This window comes from Thermobia domestica, chromosome 8, assembly GCF_964235325.1.
Source record: "Thermobia domestica chromosome 8, izTheDome1.hap1.1, whole genome shotgun sequence".
Lineage (NCBI taxonomy): Eukaryota > Metazoa > Arthropoda > Insecta > Zygentoma > Lepismatidae > Thermobia > Thermobia domestica.
Window position 1 is genome coordinate 88492818 of NC_137461.1, and position 19370 is coordinate 88512187.

A 19370-nucleotide genomic window follows, 5' to 3' on the forward strand; every position below is an offset into this window, starting at 1 on the left:
CTAAATTATATTGTGTGCGGCATGGAATAAATTCTTGTGGATTTTATATAAATAATTACAACCTTATATTTAACACAACTTCTTGTCTTAATAAGAAACAGCAAAGCATGTCCATATTCAGCATAATCATTATCTATTTTTAAATAAAGATAGGTGAGCAGGTAGGCAGCGAACGTAGCGGAGTGGCATGTGTTAACTATAAGGAATTAGTGGCACTCAGAGAGTGAGAACTTTTCCTTTTATAGTAAGGATTATTATTATAGCTTCACATTGAATAAAAACACACACAATTGTTTATTGTTTTATGTCATATGAATTTTAACCGTTAATGTTGAAGATTCAATCAATATATTGTATTTCTATTTCTGACATTTCCAACTTACGTTAATTCATTAGAATGGTGAATGTCTGAACCGATTCACTTCACTTCCCGTTACTCTATTGTTATTAAATGAAGAAAAACATGAAGACCATGACATGTATGAAACGTAGAAAAAAGTTTAAAGAAAGACAAAACACAAGACTCACAGCAGAAATACTATTCTCAAGATTTTCTTTACAAATTTTTCGAATCAAATTTCAGTTACTACATTTCCGTCATGACAAAAACCTGTATGTTCAACTGTCTGCTAATCAAAACGAGATTACTAGTATCGGCGATAAAGAAAAGCATGCTTTTTTTTGTACAAACTTATTATAATTTAGGAATTACTGACGTTGTAATTTAGGTAATGTGCACATCAAAATATATAGCGAAATTAAAGTCCATTGATGAAAATGTAAAAATACTTACAAAATAGTGCAGTATAATTAAATTTCATAGAATATGACTTGTTTCATTTAAAATCAGATTTGTTGTACACTTGAAGTATATTAGAGAAGTCCAACATTATATTCTATCAACTATCTTTTTATGTGTAGAACAACATTATGGTGCTCAAGAATTACTTTCTATGCTTATATACCTTTATTATACACATTTTCAAACTATCAGTTTGAACTGAAAGTTACTTTCAAGGGAAACGAAAAAAAAAAAAAATACCCTAATGGCAGTATAAATCTATCGCACACTCGCACATATAACATTTTCTTTAACATAGTTAAAGAAGTCAGGATTTTGCACGTTAATAGAATCAGCAAAGAGTAGTTCAGTCACTTGTTACACCTTCATAACTCTTCGTGTACCGCAAATTTGTCCCATGAAAACTTTACCAGATCTGCACCTTTCTCGGCGATCATAATGACAGGTACATGCAGATTCCCACTCACTATAGTAGGCATGATCGAAGCATCTATGACCCGCAGTCCTTTAACACCGTGCACTTTAAGTTCAGGATCCACCACTGCTTCAGGGTCTGAGGAAGGACCCATCTTGCATGTACTCGTTTGATGGAAAACAGAAAGAAGTGATCGTTTCCCTGCACACTCCCAGTATTCTTCGGAACCGAAAGTCAATGTTGAACACCCTTCCATTACAGCCGCACATAAATGCACTCCATATTCATTAAGAGCTTCAGTTTTAGTCATATTTAAAATAAATTGAGTGGCGTCCAGGAGCCTTTGCATATCTTGAGGATTGTCCATGTAGTCAGGATAAATTAAAGGGTGATCCATGGGGTCTGAACTTTTCAGCATTATTCTTCCCCTTGTGCTTGGTCGGGAAAGAAGGAACCAAGGAACAAACATTTCTTTGTCTAGATCAGGTCTTAATGCCGCGTTATATAAATGTTTTCCGAGCCCTAGTTTCTCGAATACCGTTTCTTTAATAGAAGGGTCATTACCTGGAAATGCAAAAAATATTATTTGAACATCAGGATTATTAATATTTTTCTCAGCAAAGCGTGTGTTGATAAAACCCGTTGGATTTGGAATTGCTTTAGTAAGATGTCCGGTTTTGTGAACTAAAAATTCGTAATACTTATCTAATTCTGACAAGCCAACAAATGCATTTGTATTGAAACATAGAGATGGACCAACCATACCTTGGTGGTTTTGTAAATTGTAACCAACTTTCAAATCATGGATAATGGGTATACCCATTTCTTCTAAGTGATCTTTAGGTCCTATACCAGACAACATAAGCAGTTTTGGTGACGATAAGGCTCCAGCTGATAATATTATTTCTTTTCTTGATGTGACTTGGTGAATTTTTCCATCTTTCATAAATTTGACTCCGTAGACTGATTTAGTGTTTGAATCTATTAATATCTGCTGAGCCGTTGCATACTTCACAATATGTAAATTTTTCCTTTCACTTGCTGGACTTAGATAGGCCTTCGCTGTACTGCATCGCCTTCCATCTCTCGTGTTAGCATGAAACGTACTAAAACCTTTTTGTGATTCACCATTTACGTCTCTCATATCGTAGCCAAGTTCTTTAGCTGCATTTAAAAGTGCTAATTCTACAGGATGAACACTTGGTACCTCCTCCACGGTTAGATAACCTCCGGTTGAATGATAGTATGAATCCCGTAGATTAGGAATTCTAATATCCTCAGATTTTTTAAAATACTCAAGAACACTTTCGTAATTCCAACCTTTGTTTCCAAGAGACTCCCAGTGGTCGTAGTCATATCTGTTTCCCCTAATATACATCATGAAGTTAATAGTGCTTGTCCCTCCAACCACTTTCCCAGCCGGAAACTTACACCTGTTACCTACGTTTGCGGAACAAGCTTTCACGTTGGGCTCCGATCTAAATTGCCAATCAAAGTCTGAATCTATAAATTGTATACTGTTGCTTGGAATTTCTGTCTCTAATGGAGGATCTCCACCTGCTTCCAACACTAAGATTGTCCAATCTTCAATTTCGGAAAGTCTACTGGCCACCACCGAACCTGCAGCACCAGCACCAATTATAATAAAATCATATTCTTCATTGAAAGTGGCATCATTGAAATGCGGAAGTTGCTCCGAAAGTTCACACTGTTCTTTCATTATTGTTTGTATAAGATTCATGAACAAGATTCCACTGAAACCAGATATATGTTCTGGGCATGGGTGTGTAAATGAAGGTGTTCCACAGTGTTCCATGTTAGTTTTCAGTCTTATTGTGAGATTTCTGCTGAAAAATAAAATAGATATATTAATTGTGATTTCTTTAATTTTTTGTGCGGCAAGCAAATTGTACCTTAATTAATGTAGACTGGAGTCCAACGAAAATCAAACTTACGTTAGAGCTATGCTTTTCACATGGACGTACCAGCTAAAGAATGACTTACCTACTCGGGAGATCTGTTCATTAGTTGTTTGAAATTATTTGATTTGTGAACTGTATTATAGGTAGTTTTTATTTTAAAGCGATTAGGATAAAAATAATCATGGTTCAGTATTTTTCTTTAATTTTAATGATATTTTAAATAGTTATAGTAGATTATATTTTCGAAATACTAATATGCTATATCAGTATTGTGCGTGAGAGTCCGAAACATAGACATTACGCAAAAGGATGGAAAACGAGTGGAAGCTTTCTAAATGCGGGTGTTTAGAAGAATGGAAAGAATTAGCTGGGTCGAGCGGAAAACGAACGAGAGGGTCTTGGAAATGGTGGGTGAGAAAAGATCAATTTTAGATAGTATTGAGAAGAGAAGAGAAACTGGTTGGGACGTTGGCTAAGAAGGAACTGTATCATGAGGGTATTGTGAAAGGAAAGAGACTACAATTAAGGGCGAAGGAGACTACAATTAATGGACGATATCAAAACAGAAGGGTCGTACATGAAGACGAAGGTATTAGGGGAAGTCCATGGAACATGGAAGCTTCTCAGTTGCGGTAGTGACCTGTCAATAATGGCAAAATAAACTATGCTATGGTGATGAATATGTTATATTGAAATGATTTTTTTTTTTTTTTTTTTAGTTTTACGTCCCAAGGTTATGCCGGCTAGGCTAAAGAAGATGGTGATGATGACGAATACGCGACAAAACGTACTAGCGACAAAACGTACCACCGACAAAACGTACCACTTACCCTGAGGGATGCTTATGAAGGGTTTTCTAAAAACACTTTAAATAATGACAAGCGACAAAACGTACCACTTGCCTGGAGGGCTACTTGCGAAGAGTCTTCCAATCAGTCATCAAATAATGACAGGCGACAAAACGTACCACTTGATAGGACAGCATATAAGTATATATATATATCGGCCAAAATAAGGTTAAAAGTTGAACAGATTGGTGGTGAGAAAAGTACCGTTGCAAGACCAAGACTACGACCATGCCTGCAAGATTCTCGCAACACCAAGACCATATGTGCTAGATTCTCGCCAGACCAGCAAGAATCTTGCATATGCAATATTTGAATATTTGCTGATTTCCACCACACTTTATCCAGGCTTTGGACCAGGGACGGATAGGTATTATTAGAGGGGCGCGGGCGCTTTCTCCCACAAGGGCCACCAGCATCTCAATGTCACAAATCAAGTTGCACAGTTTTCTTTCTACAGTAAGTCAATAGTATTAACAATTGACTATTAAAACCTGATATTCTTTCATCAGTATATTATTCTGAATTGTTCAAAATATTATATGAAGTTCAAGGAGAACGTATACTATATTACAAAATTAGCAGATGTTTTAGTGTGCTAGTTTTTGATGCTACTGTATCTATCACTTTTGTATTCGAAATATTTTTTAATAAATCTTTTTCAATAGACATCAACATAAATGCTTTCAAATGTTCCTGAGACATGGTACTCGTTAGCCTATTTTTAATGTATTTCAGTTTATTTAAGTTTTGAAAAAAATTATTTTACATGTTACCTGAGTTACGGGCAAAGTCAATAAAAATTTGTATGCTGGAAACCTGGATAAGTATTACTGCAAAATTTACAATTCTGCAAAATTAAAAAGCAGGACATTGGACAATTTTGCAACACGTTTTGCATTCGCTTTCCTTGTAAACAAATGTATTTTCTCCTAATTCTGAATCACTTGCACCATCAGGACAGTCATTTTTTCTCGGTTGTGCTCGTCATCAAGACTGACTTTCAAGGATATCCACGTCCTTCAAAAGTCCAAGAGAATACATTTATAGTATCCTTGGAAACTTTACTGAAGTTTTTCAGAAAATATTTAAGTTTATCGAAAGGCACGTCTGGAAGTTCTGTTACTTGGTTGAAGTGTCTAGGGTCCAAATAATCCATAAAGTACATTGCTTCTTGAATCTTGAAGAAATGCTCGAAACTACCATGTCTAATATTGTGTTGAATGCTTCGATGCAATATCTGGTCATTGGATAGAAGTAGCTTCATCTTCATATTCACAGGAAAATCTTTGTCCATTTCTGAAGGCGAATTGTCGACAGGTCAATAGAAAAAAAAAAAAAAAAGAAAAAAAGAAATCACGTTCTAAGTCTTCAAATTTGTTATTGGCCCATTCTGCAAAGCTTAATGCTGCATTCTTAACGGATTTAAAATCATCTCTCTACTCTTTCACTTGGAACGGAGTAGTCTGCACCATCCAATAGGACTACACTAGCAGCACCCTCTATTTGCAGATAGTTTGACAAGAGAGGTCGTCACTTGAAATATCTTAAGGAACATTTGTGCTGTCCGAGTTGTTTTGAACTTGAGAAGATCTTTTATATATCCTTTCGCTTTACAGCTAGCTTTTGGTTTGATATTTTCTGTAGAAGCAATTTTCTTTATTATGGTCAACTCTATATACAAAGCACTTTCTGGGTTCGAAAAATAACCAAACTTTTTCTGAAAAACAGTGTGTTTTCTACCATCTTGTTTCCGCAATAACTGTAAGACGCCTTTGTTAACATTTGATCTTCCAATTGTCCATTCGCTGATAAGACTCACGCATAAATATCGCACAGTCATTCAGCAGAACAATGACACAGAATCAATGCATTTTTTTGTCAGATCACTATGACATGATTGAGTATATGAGCGTAACACCACACGTGTAACTAGTTTCTTAGTGGTTAAGCGGTTAGCGTATGCGCCTTTGTCGTGGGAGACCTGGGTTCGATTCCTGGCGGGAGCTCATGTGCTTCGGATTTCCCGTAAATCAGTATGTCCCGTCTCATATAGCCTCGCTGCTAAAAGGGCCGTTAAACTCAACAACTGAATCACAGTGTAACTGATGATAGGTAAATTGAAAAAAATCCGAATATTGTCCTTGCATGTTCTTGAGCCATCGATTGAATTTCCAATACACTTCTTAATATCAAGGTTCAACTTCTGCAGAATTTCCAGCAGTAAACCGCAAGGACACTGGCCTGTGTTAGATATACATTTTACAATGACAACAATACTTTGTTTAACAACCATTTTAACAACATACCGTAAAACAACAGAGCACTGGCCTGAAACTACTATATCTTGAGTAGTGTCTAATAGAACAGAAAATATTGAAGCTTGAGAGACTTCTTTCGAAATATCTTCTCTGATAAGTGTGTTGATAGCATTCAAAACAAAATTCACCGTGTTTAGTAAAAGTTATGCGACCACTATCTTGCTTACTTCCTCGTATATGACTCTTCTCGGTGACCTTATCTAAATTACTTTTCAGCGGAAGATCGAATTTGCTTAAGAAAGGAATAATACCCAAAAATTTTCCATGATCTATAGCTGTGTCTTTCAGTTTATAGGCTGCTACATTTCCTCTGTAAATGAGCCCTCTTTTGCCAATGAATTTCTACACTTTGACAACTCGATACATTACCTGTCTGTTCTTCTCAACCTTATACTGCCGTTGTTTTACCTGTTCATGAGGAAGTAGTTTCTTAACATTATGTTCTCTTTTGTTAGATATGTAAGCACCCACATTTGTCTAATGTATTTTGGAAGACTCGTATTCTCTTACTCGCTGATAAACGTGTTTAATGTTACATTTGTCACGTACAGAGCCTTTAAGAGAAGTTTGTTCGATCTGGAGAATAATCTGTGAACACGCTGAAAAAAAATACTTGAAATGGTACTTTTTGTCGCGGATTAAATATCCGAAATGTTTTAATTAGTCCAAGACAGGTTGTAATTTATATAAGTGGTACGTTTTGTCGTAGAGTAAATATCAGAAATGCTTTAATTAATCCATGACAGGTTGTCATTTATGACAGGTCGTCAAAAGTGGTACGTTTTGTCGCGAAAATTCAAGTGGTACGTTTTGTCGCTGGTACGTTTTGTCGGGACACCGATGATGACAAATGAATGAAATGGTGGAATGAAGAAAATGGGAGAACCCTGAGGAAACCCACGCACACGGTGTTTGTCCACCACAAAGTTCACTTGGTGAGAACATGGTTTCAACCCGGAACCCCATGCACCAGAGGTGAACGCTCTACCACTGAGCTACCGCGCCCCATATATATTATATTATTTTAATAATAACAACTTATACAATAAATTTTCATTGCATGATAAGACATCCCTTTGAAATAAAACATATTGTAGTACTAATTTATTGTTCTAGTAGTAAGATAAGTCTCTTGTAACTAGAGCAGTCAAAGAAAATAGCTAATAAATGAAAATTCGTAAAATTGCACTTAAATTCGATTAATTAGAGTTTTGGTGTTATCTACTGCTTTACCTAGCATGTAGTATCGAATAACACTCATTCAAGAGGCAGGAATTGAACTATAATGGGAGTTGATCAATTACGGTACAGTTTACTGTTTCTTTTCGTTGCCAACAGTATATGAGTCAATATCTGTTACTTAAAGTGGGATATCTGAATCATTAGTCGGGTTGTATCCAAGGTTTGATTAGCTGCAGATAAACTTGGTAAATAACACTCATTGAGGCACCAAGCCCCAATCGTGACCGAACAAGCATCTGTTGATCGAGACTAGACCAAATAGACGACGATTTTCGACTCGAGGCGAAACCAAGACTGAGACCGTTGTTTATCGATGAGACGAGACCGATACTGTATTCAGTCTCGTCTCGATACCATCCCTGAAAGTATTAGTATTGGTTTGAAGCTAGTCATTATGTAGGGGATTGGAGCGCTTAGGTTTGTGAATATGAGTACGAACACCCCCCAAAAAATTAAAGAATCATGGAATATCATGTGTTCACATCATACAGAAAATTTCTGTTGGGATTATGTCTGGTTGTACTTACAAAATAATACACTACTGGAATTATGTCTGGTGGTACTCGCAAAACCATGCACTACTGGAAGTACTGACGGTCAAGTAGGCCACTTGTTATTTTGTTTACACCTATTCACATGACCATATCTTCGTTTCTATGTGCAGTACACACATGGGACCAAAGGCGTTGTTTTTCTCTGCGTGTGCTCTTTTATATTATTTATATTATGGATATCGTTCCATTTAACAAAATGTAACTTTGCTCCAGATGCCCCATTTGTCGCTCTTTTTCGAACTACCCCATACATCCATTTTACGAGCCCCTACTGCTATTATTGTTTCTCGCAAACCTTACATCGTTAGTGTTTCTAGTTTCTTCGCTATTTCAGGTGATACTTTTAGCTGCCTCATTATTAGCACTTACCAAAATATTATATCTTTTTCTTAGCTTAATGTCTGACAATAATGTTCTGAAGCTAAGGGAGAGAGTGATAATGAGGTGAATGATAGTGGTGGAATGTAGAAAATGTGAGAAAACGGGAGAACCCTGATGAAACTTACGCATACGGTGTTTGTCTAGCACAAAGCTTAGTTACGGGGATCTAGGATCGAACCAGGACCCCACACACCAAAGGTGAGCACTATACAACTGTACTACCATATGATTTTGAATGGAGAAGCGTAATCATCGATTGGAAAAATGCATTAAAAGTACGCTAATTAGGTAGAAATCATATATAGACATATGTGTATTTGTGGTTTGCGTCTCTGTACAAAATACAAACTGTTTTTACTTATTAAACTGTTCTCATGTTTTGTAATTAAACTTCAGTTAACACTAAATTATAATATATTACTGTTATTATTATTATGAGCTAACTAGTATTTGGAAAACCTCTTTGATTAGTCACTTACCGAATTATATACAAATAATACACCAAAATATCACCAGTGAACGCTATTCTTGGTCAGTCTCAAGTCTAGCAAATACGAACTAGGCGATCTCATCAGTTCTCCTATACCTACTCATTTCCATTGATAAGCTGTTAAGATCAAGTATTATGACCTTGGTTGTAATATAAAAGTTGCATACATCATTTTCTGTAGATATATCATTCGTGGAAAAAAAAAATCGATAGGGCTACCAATTCGTGCACTTAGTATTTGCCTTCGAATACTAATACAAATTACGTAACTTATATATATAAATACGTGTGTGTATTATCATGTATGTGATAACATACTTAACTGACAAACACGAGACCTCTAAATATGTGTACTTTGAGTTCCTGTTATATGGTATATACTGTATGTGTTCAAAGTTTCTTTAGTGGTCTTAACAAATTAATCATAAACTGAATTTTTGTTATCCATGTAACAATAGATAAGATAAGTGTATAGAATAAAAATTAGCTATAAAGCTCAATCTTTGAGAAAAACAACTGACAATAAGTACATACAGTAACAAAACATTTAAACAAGTTAAAAATTTGCTTCTATAGGTTGTTGCAAAAGTCATTGTATGTTTTAGTCAAATTTTGATAACAATCAGTCTGGTTTCTTTGTTACTATATGTTTAAATGGCTATCTAAAACAAGAAATTGCAGTTCAACAAGTAGGTTTAATATAGGGTATCTCACAAAGAATGGAACTTTTGAAATGCCCGCCATTTATCATCTAGTAAGTTGGTAAATTACACGATTTTCATCTGTTGTCTTGAGATTCGTAGTTACCAATTGGTAGTTACGGAGCGCTTTGTAGCACATGATCGTCGTCTGTTTTCTGTACGAGTTGGAATGGAGCGCCTATGACTACATGCTGTTCTATTGCAAAGCGCTCCAGATTTTGTGTGTGTGTGTATGTGTGTCTGTCTCTTTCTTTCTTTCTCTTTTTCTTTCTTTCTTTCTTTTTTCTTTCTTTCTTTCTTTTTCTTTCTTTCTTTTTTCTTTCTTTCTTTCTTTCTTTCTTTAGATTATTTTTCTCTTAAAGTTATAGATTACATTCAAAGCTAAAAATAAGCGATATATTACTTCTGTAGTATTTCATTAAATTTTATGACATTTTTGCGATAACACTATTCCTCATCGTAGTTCATCTATCACTTGTTACGTTTCCTTCATGCTTTTCATTTAGAGATTATGTTCCTATTTCTACTGGTGTTTTAAGACATACAATTGTTTAGTACCCTATTTCCTCAATAGTAAACTTTCCGATCAAACACTACTTTTTCATATTTTCTTAGACGTAAAAAAATTCGCGAATTAAGTCTCCTCTTCGAAGTTTATAGTTGAAGTTATGTGCTCGAAGACGCCCTTATTAATGGCTGCAGGGTGCGAATTACCGAGAAGAGATTTAACGTGAGATCTTAACCAATTGGGTTTCCACTGGGAATTGAACCTGGTTCTGCTGCGCCGATGGCGTATCCAGCTATCATGTACTGTACTGAACAAAACCAGTAACTGCCATCACTGGCGCAAATCCCGGAGGGATGAGGGCGACATGTCCCCTTGAATCTTGGAACTGGGGGGACTGCCCCTCAATAATCCGATTTCAAATATGCTTTTGGGGAAAAAAATGTGATGATTTGTGTCCGATTACCACAAAGGAAAGTGAGATGAAATTGATGGATTGATGTACCCCCAGAATAAGCCTCAAATCTGCCCGCCTCCCAATGTTGAAGACAACTCTGCTCCCTGATCCTCCACAGGATTGCTTTTCAACTTCACAAATATTTTGAGCATCGCTTAAAAAAAAAAAAAAAAGTATTACGTATCCCCCCCAATGCTGAAGACAGATTTGCGCCGCTGACTGCCATAATAGTATTCCCTTTCGAAAAACAGCAATTTGCAAGTCAGAATTCCTGCAATTCCCTCCCTCCTCCATTTCCAGCAATAATTTAGCGTTCTCAACTTTTTATTTCTTCTGTGAGGAAAAAAGTAAAGTTACGGTGGGGAAAGATAACCATGGAGACCCACGTAACTTCTTTTCTGGATAACAGAGGACTCTTCTCGTAAATGCAGCAAACGGTACATAAGAAGCTAATGCCATCTAGTGAGGTGTTCCTAATTTACAAAACAGTTAAAGGATTTCAGGAGATACTCGCTGTTTATTTCATCAACTTGAAAGAAACGTATAAATATCCTTGCTTCATGTATTAATCACTAATGCATTCTTCTTGTTCACCTCAACCATAGGTTGGTGGGCAACATGGAAATTTTAAAACTTTTCTCTCGCTTGGGAGAGCTGTTTTATAATTTGATAAGGCCTCTCCTTCGTAACTGCATCTAGATATTCTATCCATGGTCTTCCTCTTCCTAGTTTTCCTTCTGCCTTTCCCTCTATCAGCACATGATCCAATCGGAGTATCGAATAAGATGGCCAAGCATGCTGTTTCTTCTTTTTCTTATTTATCTTCATGATCTGTCGTCCTTCATTAGCTTCCTTTAATACGTCTTCATTCCTTTTCCTTTCGGTCCATGATATGCGCAGCATTCTGCGGCAACACCATATTTCAAATGCTTCCAGCTAGGATATTTCAGCTTTTCTCAATGTCCACGTCTCTGATCCGTACAGCGCCACGCTCCATACCAGTGTCTTAATAAATCGTTTTCGAAAGTCCAGTGACACATTTCTTGATGTTAGTAATCCTCTTTTCCTATTGAATGCTTGTTTAGCCTGTGCTATTCTGGAACTTAGGTCTTTTTCACTTCTTCCGTTCGAGGATATTAGACTTCCTAAATAGGGGAACGTCTTAACGTCTTCGATTTTCGCTCCATCTAGCCATAAGTTTGCCCCTTCCTGTCCTGCTCTTGAGCACTTTATCACTTTCGTTTTCTTCTTATTTATCTTCATTTTGCGTTTTTTTTTTTTAAGTTGATCGTTCAAGTTGGAAAGTGCTTCGTGCATGTCCTCCTCGTTCTCCGCTATCAATGCTATGTCATCAGCAAACCTTATTGTGCTGAACACCTGACCATTTACTTTTACGCCTTTCTCGTTTTTATTCAAGAATTCTTTCATAGCTTCTTCTATATAGACGTTGAACAGGAGAGGTGAAAGTCCACATCATTGCCTCACTCCTTTACTTATTCTTGCTTCCTTCTGATCTCTTTCTATAACAGCTGTCTGGTTCCTATAAAGTTGGTTTATTATTCTTCTGTCTCTGTAATCTACTTTCAGATTCTTCAATGTTTTAAACATGATATTCCAATCTACGTTGTCAAAAGCTTTCTCTATATCTACAAATGCTATTACAATTGGTTTGTTTATTCTGATGTGCTGTTCCATGATCAACCGTAGACTCAGTATTGCTTCCCTTGTTCCTCTTTTCCTCCTAAATCCAAACTGGTCCTCCAATAACCGTTCTTCGATCTTCCCCTCTATTCGTTGTGCGATAATTTTGCACAGTATTTTTGATGCATGGGAAAGCAAACTTAACGTTCTGTGTTCTTCGCATTTCCGTGCGCCTTTCTTCTTTGGATAGGTACCAATATGCTTTTCTCGAAGTCTCTTGGTATTTTTCCCGAGATGTACATTTCATTAATAAGATTAAATAGTTTCTTCTTTGTTGCTATTCCGAGATTCTTAATCACTTCCGTTGATATTTGATCTATTCCTGGGGCTTTACCATGTTGCATTTTCTCCAAAGCATTGTCAAATTCGCACTGTAAAATTGATGGTCCTAATTCATTTTCATCGACGTCTTCTTCCTTCTCTATCTCTTCTTCGTTCATTTTGTCTCCTTTGTAGAGTTCTTCAATGTATTCCTTCCATCTTCTTGTTATCTGCTCCTCTTCTATTAGCGTTGTTCTTTACTTGTCTATGATAATGTCTGTGCGTTTCTTTTTCTCACCGAACTGTTTCTAACCTTTCTATATGCCGTTTCTGTATTGCCTTTGAGTACATTTTCCTTTGCATAAATTGTTTATCCAGTTTTCTCTGGCTTTCTTTACTTCTCTGTTGATGTGAATTCTGCACCTTCTGTATTCCTCTTCTTTGTTTGTTATCTTAAACTGTCTTCTTTTCTCCATCATTTCCAATATTTCTGCTGTTATCCAGGGGGTTCTCGTTTCTCTTTCTATGTGCTCGTCGGCAGGTTTTGTAATCCCTGCTTTCATGGCTTCCCATTTCGAGTCGATGTCATCACCTGCTAAAGCTACCGTAGACGTCTCTTTGTCGCATTTGCAAATTCCCTTTTCATGTTTTCATCTCTTCTTAGCTTGATTGTGTTCCATCTTTTGTTTGGTGCTACCACTCGTTTCCTCTTTAGTCGGAGTTCGCTCTTCATCAGAACTAAATAATGGTCTGAGGCAACGTCTGGTCCTGGGTAACTCTTACTGTTCTTCACTTGATTTCAAAAAGCTTGTCTGACCAGTATATAATCTATTTGATATATTTCTTTGTTTACTGGTCTTGTCCATGTGTATCATCATATTAGTAGTTGTTCGAAGAGAGTGTTTGGTACAGTCAGATTATGGCTTTTGCAGAACTCAATTAATTGTGTATCTCTCGCATTCCTTTCTCCTAGGCCGAAATTCCCAGTTACATTATCTTCTTTGCCTTCGCCGACTACTGCGTTCCAGTCACCCATGATGATTAAATTGTCCTGATCTTCAACTTTCATCAATACTTCTTCTATTTGCTCATAGATTTCTTCTACTTTCTCATCTGTGTAGCTTGATGTAGGCATATACACTTGGATTATTGTCATATTTCTCGGTTCGGTTGCTATCTTCAACATTATTATCCTTTTATTGTATTTCCAACTGCCTATAACTTTTTGTCTTATCTTCTTATTCAAAACAAAACCGACTTTTGCTGTACCGTTTACAGCTCCTGAGTAAATAATTCTAGTCTCCGCTCCACATGTCTCCTTCATCAGGCCATCTAACTTCGCTGATTCCCAAGATATCTATCTTCATGCGTTCCATTTATTTCTTCAGGTTTTCCAGTTTTCCACACTGTAACAGTGATCGCACATTCCAGGTTCCTATCCTGCAGGGATGTCGTTTGATGACGACTGAGGAGGCCTTGCTGTGTTTCCCTCCACTGGCGGGGACGACCCTCTGTGTAACAGTAGTGTCGTATTCCGTAATATTACATTATCTTATTTCTCTTTCCATGTTGTTTTCTAGGGACTGAGTAAAGTGGTGATGTCCCAGGTCCTTCCACCCCGCAGTGAAACAGCCATAGAGGACATCCTGTCCCTGCCTGTTTTTGTCCACATATGAGCCTTGCCGATGCCAATCATCTTCAGCCTCAGTGTGGTAATGGTAGAGCTACTGCCCACTACCATAATATCTCTCTTCGTCTGACTCCTACTCCTAAAGACCTGTCCGGCATGGGAAGCCCTCTGATAGCGAAGCTATCTCCGGCATAGCTCTTGGGATCATTAGAGTACGCAAGCCCCCCATCGCGCGCAGGGTGGAGATATTGAGGCTTAAAAATAAATGAAAAATATATAAGAAATAAACTTCGATGTATCAAAAGTTAAACTCTTTCTTCATGCTGAAACTAATTTCTTAATTTATTTTTGTCAGTATGTCAACTGCACTTGGAATTTGTAGGCATGAATTCCAAACATTATATTTAAAAGATAATAAATAAATAAATAAATAAATAAATGCGTACCAATACAGCATGTGCAACACCAACCCTAGAATCCTAACTATAACTACATGAACTGGCATAAATTAAAAGGGTACTTCCGGTTGACGTGGAAAGTTGAATTTTGACGTCATTGTAGCTTTCTCGGTCTAACTGACAGGAAAATTGCCAAAAGTGAATAGTTTTAAGTTTTAGGGAGTCTAAAGGGGAATAAAGAATTCCCCCATGATATATAAATGGGTCTTTTTCTGGACCTATAATCTCATGTTTTAGGTACTTGGAATTAGAATAAAAACTTGATATCCGGTATGCTTATACGTTTTCGTTATCATTACCTAAGTAAATCAGTAAAAATAAAAAAATTCAAATTCAGAGTGCTTTTATGGCGAACTGAAAAAATCTTTCCCATGTTATTTATATGGAACACCTTTTACACCCCAAAATTATTGGGCACTTTCTATAGGGCTACTATGGTTATATTTGACATGATTGTAGTTTTTCGGGACTAACCTACAGAAAAGTTGCCAAAAGCCAATTATTTTTAATTTTTTAGAGGTCTAAAGGGGGATGAAGAAATCCCTATGTTATTTAAATGAATTTTTTTTTGTCTTACAATGCCATATTTTAGGTACTTGTAATTGGAATACAAACATAAAATTCGGTAGAATTGTGTGTTTAAGAGGTGCAAGGCCATAGGCCGAGCAAAGGTGGAGGTGTGGGTGCGAAGCCCCCAGGTGGACAAATTCAGGTAATATGAAGAGTAAATGAACGAAATTCACTATTGATGAAAGGCTGATACATAAAGAGATGCAAGGCCGTAGACCGAGCTAAAGCGAGGGTCCGGGGACGGAGCCCCCAGCTAGCCAAATGCTAGTTTGTTTATAAAACTATATATATATATAAAAAAAAACATTTTGCTAGTTTATATAGATCAGTTTTACAAATATTTACAGAATTAATACAAGGTAACCAAAAAAGTTCTTGCCGTTTTAACCTCCCATTAATCATGCGCTCACAGAGAGGAAACGAAATGACGCACATGCCTGCCAAGCGATCGGAAGTTAGTCTGATCATCAACTAGGGATGACTAATTCCAGAACTTTTACTTTCCGGAATCCGATTTTAGAAAATTCCGATTTGGGAAAAATTCCAGAATTTTTGCGAATTCCGAATTTTTCTTAATTTCTGATTTTTCGAATTAGGAAATTTTTCGAAATCCGGATTTTTCGTATATCATGTTTTTCCGAAATCCGGATCTTTTCGAATATTGGATTTTTCCCGAAATCCGGAAAGTGAAATTTCCGATTCCGGAAAATTTTAGCCATCCCTACCATCGACCTTCAGTAATACAGACACGTTCGCATATTCAGCAGTCATAGCTCGTCCAGTATCGAAAGAGAAATTGAGGTATCGAAACAGCTTGTTCACGTGTGTTTGTTGTATGACTTTTAAGTGACCCTGTCAGCTGCTGCTTAAATCGACACGTATGTCAGGTATTTGGGGAGATTACCGTGAACAAACGCACCGCCATTCCAGAAATTCCATTCGGGACGTGTGAGCCTTTCAGATGAATCTCGCAGTGGAGGACCACATGTGTTGGATAACGAGGCCCTGAAATCAGCGATCGAGGACAGTGATCTAGTGTGTGCTGAATACGCAGAAAGGTTCCACTGAAACAGTCAGACTCCACCTTCATGGGATAGAGAAGTCATACAAGTCAAGCAAGTTGGTATCCCACACATTGTCGGCAGCAGCAAGGAAGAACGAGTGACAGCCTGTTTGTCCTTTCTCACTCGGCACCTGAACACACACATTTTTGATCGCGTGCTCCCTGGTGACGAAAAGTGGGTTGTCTATGACAGTTCCGAGCTTAACAGATATTTGCTGTCTCTACGTGGCCCTGTTCCTCATACCTCAAGACTACTTCTACATCCACGAAAGGTTCATGCTTTCTTTATGGTATGGTGCATTATGAGCTCCTTTCACCTTGGTCAGACCATCACTACTGACCTGTACTTTCAGTAGTTGCAAAGGGTGCACCGTCCATTGCAGCAGAAAGATCCGGTATTGGTGAATGGCAAAGTTGTGCTGTTATTGCGCGACATTGCCTAGCAATATGCGGCAAAGAGGACCCGAGGGACCTTTCAGCAATTTGGCTGGGAGACACTGTCCCATGCAGCATATTCATGGGATCTTGCGCCAACAGATTACCACGTGTTTCATTTCCACGACAATCACCATCGTGGGAGATCCTTCGCAAATGACGAACACCTGCGGAACGCGCTCACTAATTCCTTGCAACCACGACCGCCGAGTTTTGATCACCCGGGTATTATGTAACTGCAGGAACTTTCGCCAAGGTGTTGGATCCTTATGGAGATTACTTCGAAATCTAAAGGTACGCACTGTCCACTGTATTGCTCTTTCTTTAACTCTGCTCTTGAACGGCACAAAATTTCTTGGTTACCTTGTATTAAGATATATTGGCAGCACACATCGGCTAAATTTTGGCAGCAGCCATTTATTTGATATTTCAAAATCCTTTGAAAGGAAAAGCAATAACCTAATTGTTACTTACGCGTCTATAATTCGTCCTGTGACATGCTCCATGACGATTTCACTAGATCTGCTCCCTTCTCAGCAATCATAATGACAGGTACATGCAGATTCCCACTCACTATAGTAGGCATGATCGAAGCATCTATGACCCGCAGTCGTTTGACACCGTGCACTTTAAGTTCAGGATCCACCACTGCTTCAGGGTCCGAGGAAGGACCCATCTTGCATGTGCTCGACGGATGGAAAACAGAGAAAAGCGATTTTTTTCCTGCGCACTCCCAGTATTCCTCAGAATCGAAAGTCAGTGGTGAACACCCTTCCATTACATCTGCACATAAATGCACTCCATATTCATTAAGAGATTCAGTTTTAGTCATATTTAAAATAAATTGAGTGGCATCCAGGAGCCTTTGCATATCTTGAGGATTGTCCATGTAGTCAGGATAAATTAAAGGGTGATCCATGGGGTCTGAACTTTTCAGCATTATTCTTCCCCTTGTGCTTGGTCGGGAAAGAAGGAACCAAGGAACAATCATTTCTTTGTTTAAGTCGGGTCTTAATACCGATTTATATAAATGGTCTGCGAGTCCTAGTTTCTCAATTGCCGTTCTTTTAATTGAAAGTCCATTACTTGGAAATCCTAAAAACATTATTTGAACATCAGGATTATCAATGCTTTTCTCAGCAAAGCGTGTATTGATAAAACCCGTTGGATTTGGAGCTGCTTTAGTGAGATATCCGGTTTTGTAAACTAGGAATTCGTAATACTTATCTAGTTCTGACAAGTTCGAAAAGGTATTTGTACCGAAACATAGAGATGGGCCATACATGGCTTGGTGGTTCTGAAAATTGTAGCCAACCTTTAGGTCTTGAATAACTGGAATGTCCATTTCTTCTAAGTGATCTTCAGGTCCTATACTAGACAACATAAGTAGTTTTGGTGATGATAAGGCTCCAGCTGATAATATTATTTCTTTTCTTGATGTGACTTGATGAATTTTTCCATCTTTCATAAATTTGACTCCGTAGACTGATTTAGTGTTTGAATCTATTAATATCTGCTGAGCCGTTGCGTACTTCACAATATGTAAATTTTTCCTTTCACTTGCTGGACTTAGATAGGCCTTCGCTGTACTGCATCGCCTTCCATCTCTCGTGTTAGCATGAAACGTACTAAAACCTTTTTGTGATTCACCATTTACGTCTCTCATATCGTAGCCAAGTTCTTTAGCTGCATTTAAAAGTGCTAATTCTACAGGATGAACACTTGGTACCTCTTCCACGGTTAGATATCCTCCGGTTGAATGATAATATGAATCCCGTAGATAAGGAATTCTAATATCCTCAGATTTTTTAAAATACTCAAGAACACTTTCGTAATTCCAACCTTTGTTTCCAAGAGACTCCCAGTGATCGTAGTCATATCTGTTCCCCCTGATATACATCATGAAGTTAATGGTACTCGATCCCCCAATCACTTTGCCACTCGAAAACTTACACCTATTACCTATGTTTGCGGAACAAGCTTTCACATTAGGTTCCGATCTAAATTGCCAGTCCAAATCCGAATCTATAAGTTGCATACAGTTGTTCGGTATCTCTGTTTCCAATGGAGGATCTCCACCTGCTTCCAACACTAAGATTGTCCAATCTTCAATTTCTGAAAGTCTACTCGCCATCACTGAACCTGCAGCACCAGCACCAATTATTATAAAATCATATTCTTCATTGAAAGTGGCATCATTGAAACGCGGAAGTTGTTCCGAAAGATCACACTGTTCTTTCATTATTGTTTGTATAAGATTCATGAACAAGATTCCACTGAAACCGGATATATGTTCTGGGCATGGGTGTTGAAATGAAGTTGTTCCACAGTGTTCCATTATTGGTTTTCAGCCTTATCCTGAGATTTCTCCAATTTCTGGAAAATAAAATAAACACTAATTGTAATTTATGTAGTTTTGCGTTGGACAAGCGTGTCGCAGCTATAAATAATATGAATTGGACTTGATTTCCATTGGGAATAGAGCCAAATTGATCGATTGTGTACTACGAAAAGTCAGCGATTAATTGTTTAAATGGAAACATTTAAGTTTAAATGATTAAGGTAAAAACGTTCTTAAAAAAAAAAAAAAAAAAAAAGTGTAATGCCTTATTTTAAA

The 19370-nt window shown here is 37.4% G+C and overlaps 1 protein-coding gene across 6 annotated transcripts in view; it reads right to left on the minus strand.

The window, feature by feature from the left end:
* Positions 1-270: 270 nt before the first annotated feature.
* The window catches only part of LOC145693040 (glucose dehydrogenase [FAD, quinone]-like), a 37915-nt gene continuing 18815 nt past the window's right edge, over positions 271-19370 (minus strand). Inside the window, exons 1-2 of one of the 6 annotated variants that reach the window (XM_081768708.1) lie at positions 17228-17403; positions 271-3061 (exon numbers count right to left, since the gene is read on the minus strand). In XM_081768708.1, coding sequence (XP_081624834.1) covers positions 1168-3061; positions 17228-17259 — 1926 coding nt within the window. In that variant the 5' untranslated portion in view covers positions 17260-17403 and the 3' untranslated portion in view covers positions 271-1167. Of the gene's footprint in view, positions 3065-8961; positions 9078-17227; positions 19130-19370 lie in introns of those variants that run through there. The other 5 variants (XM_081768707.1, XM_081768710.1, XM_081768709.1 and 2 more) reach the window with 5 other exon arrangements.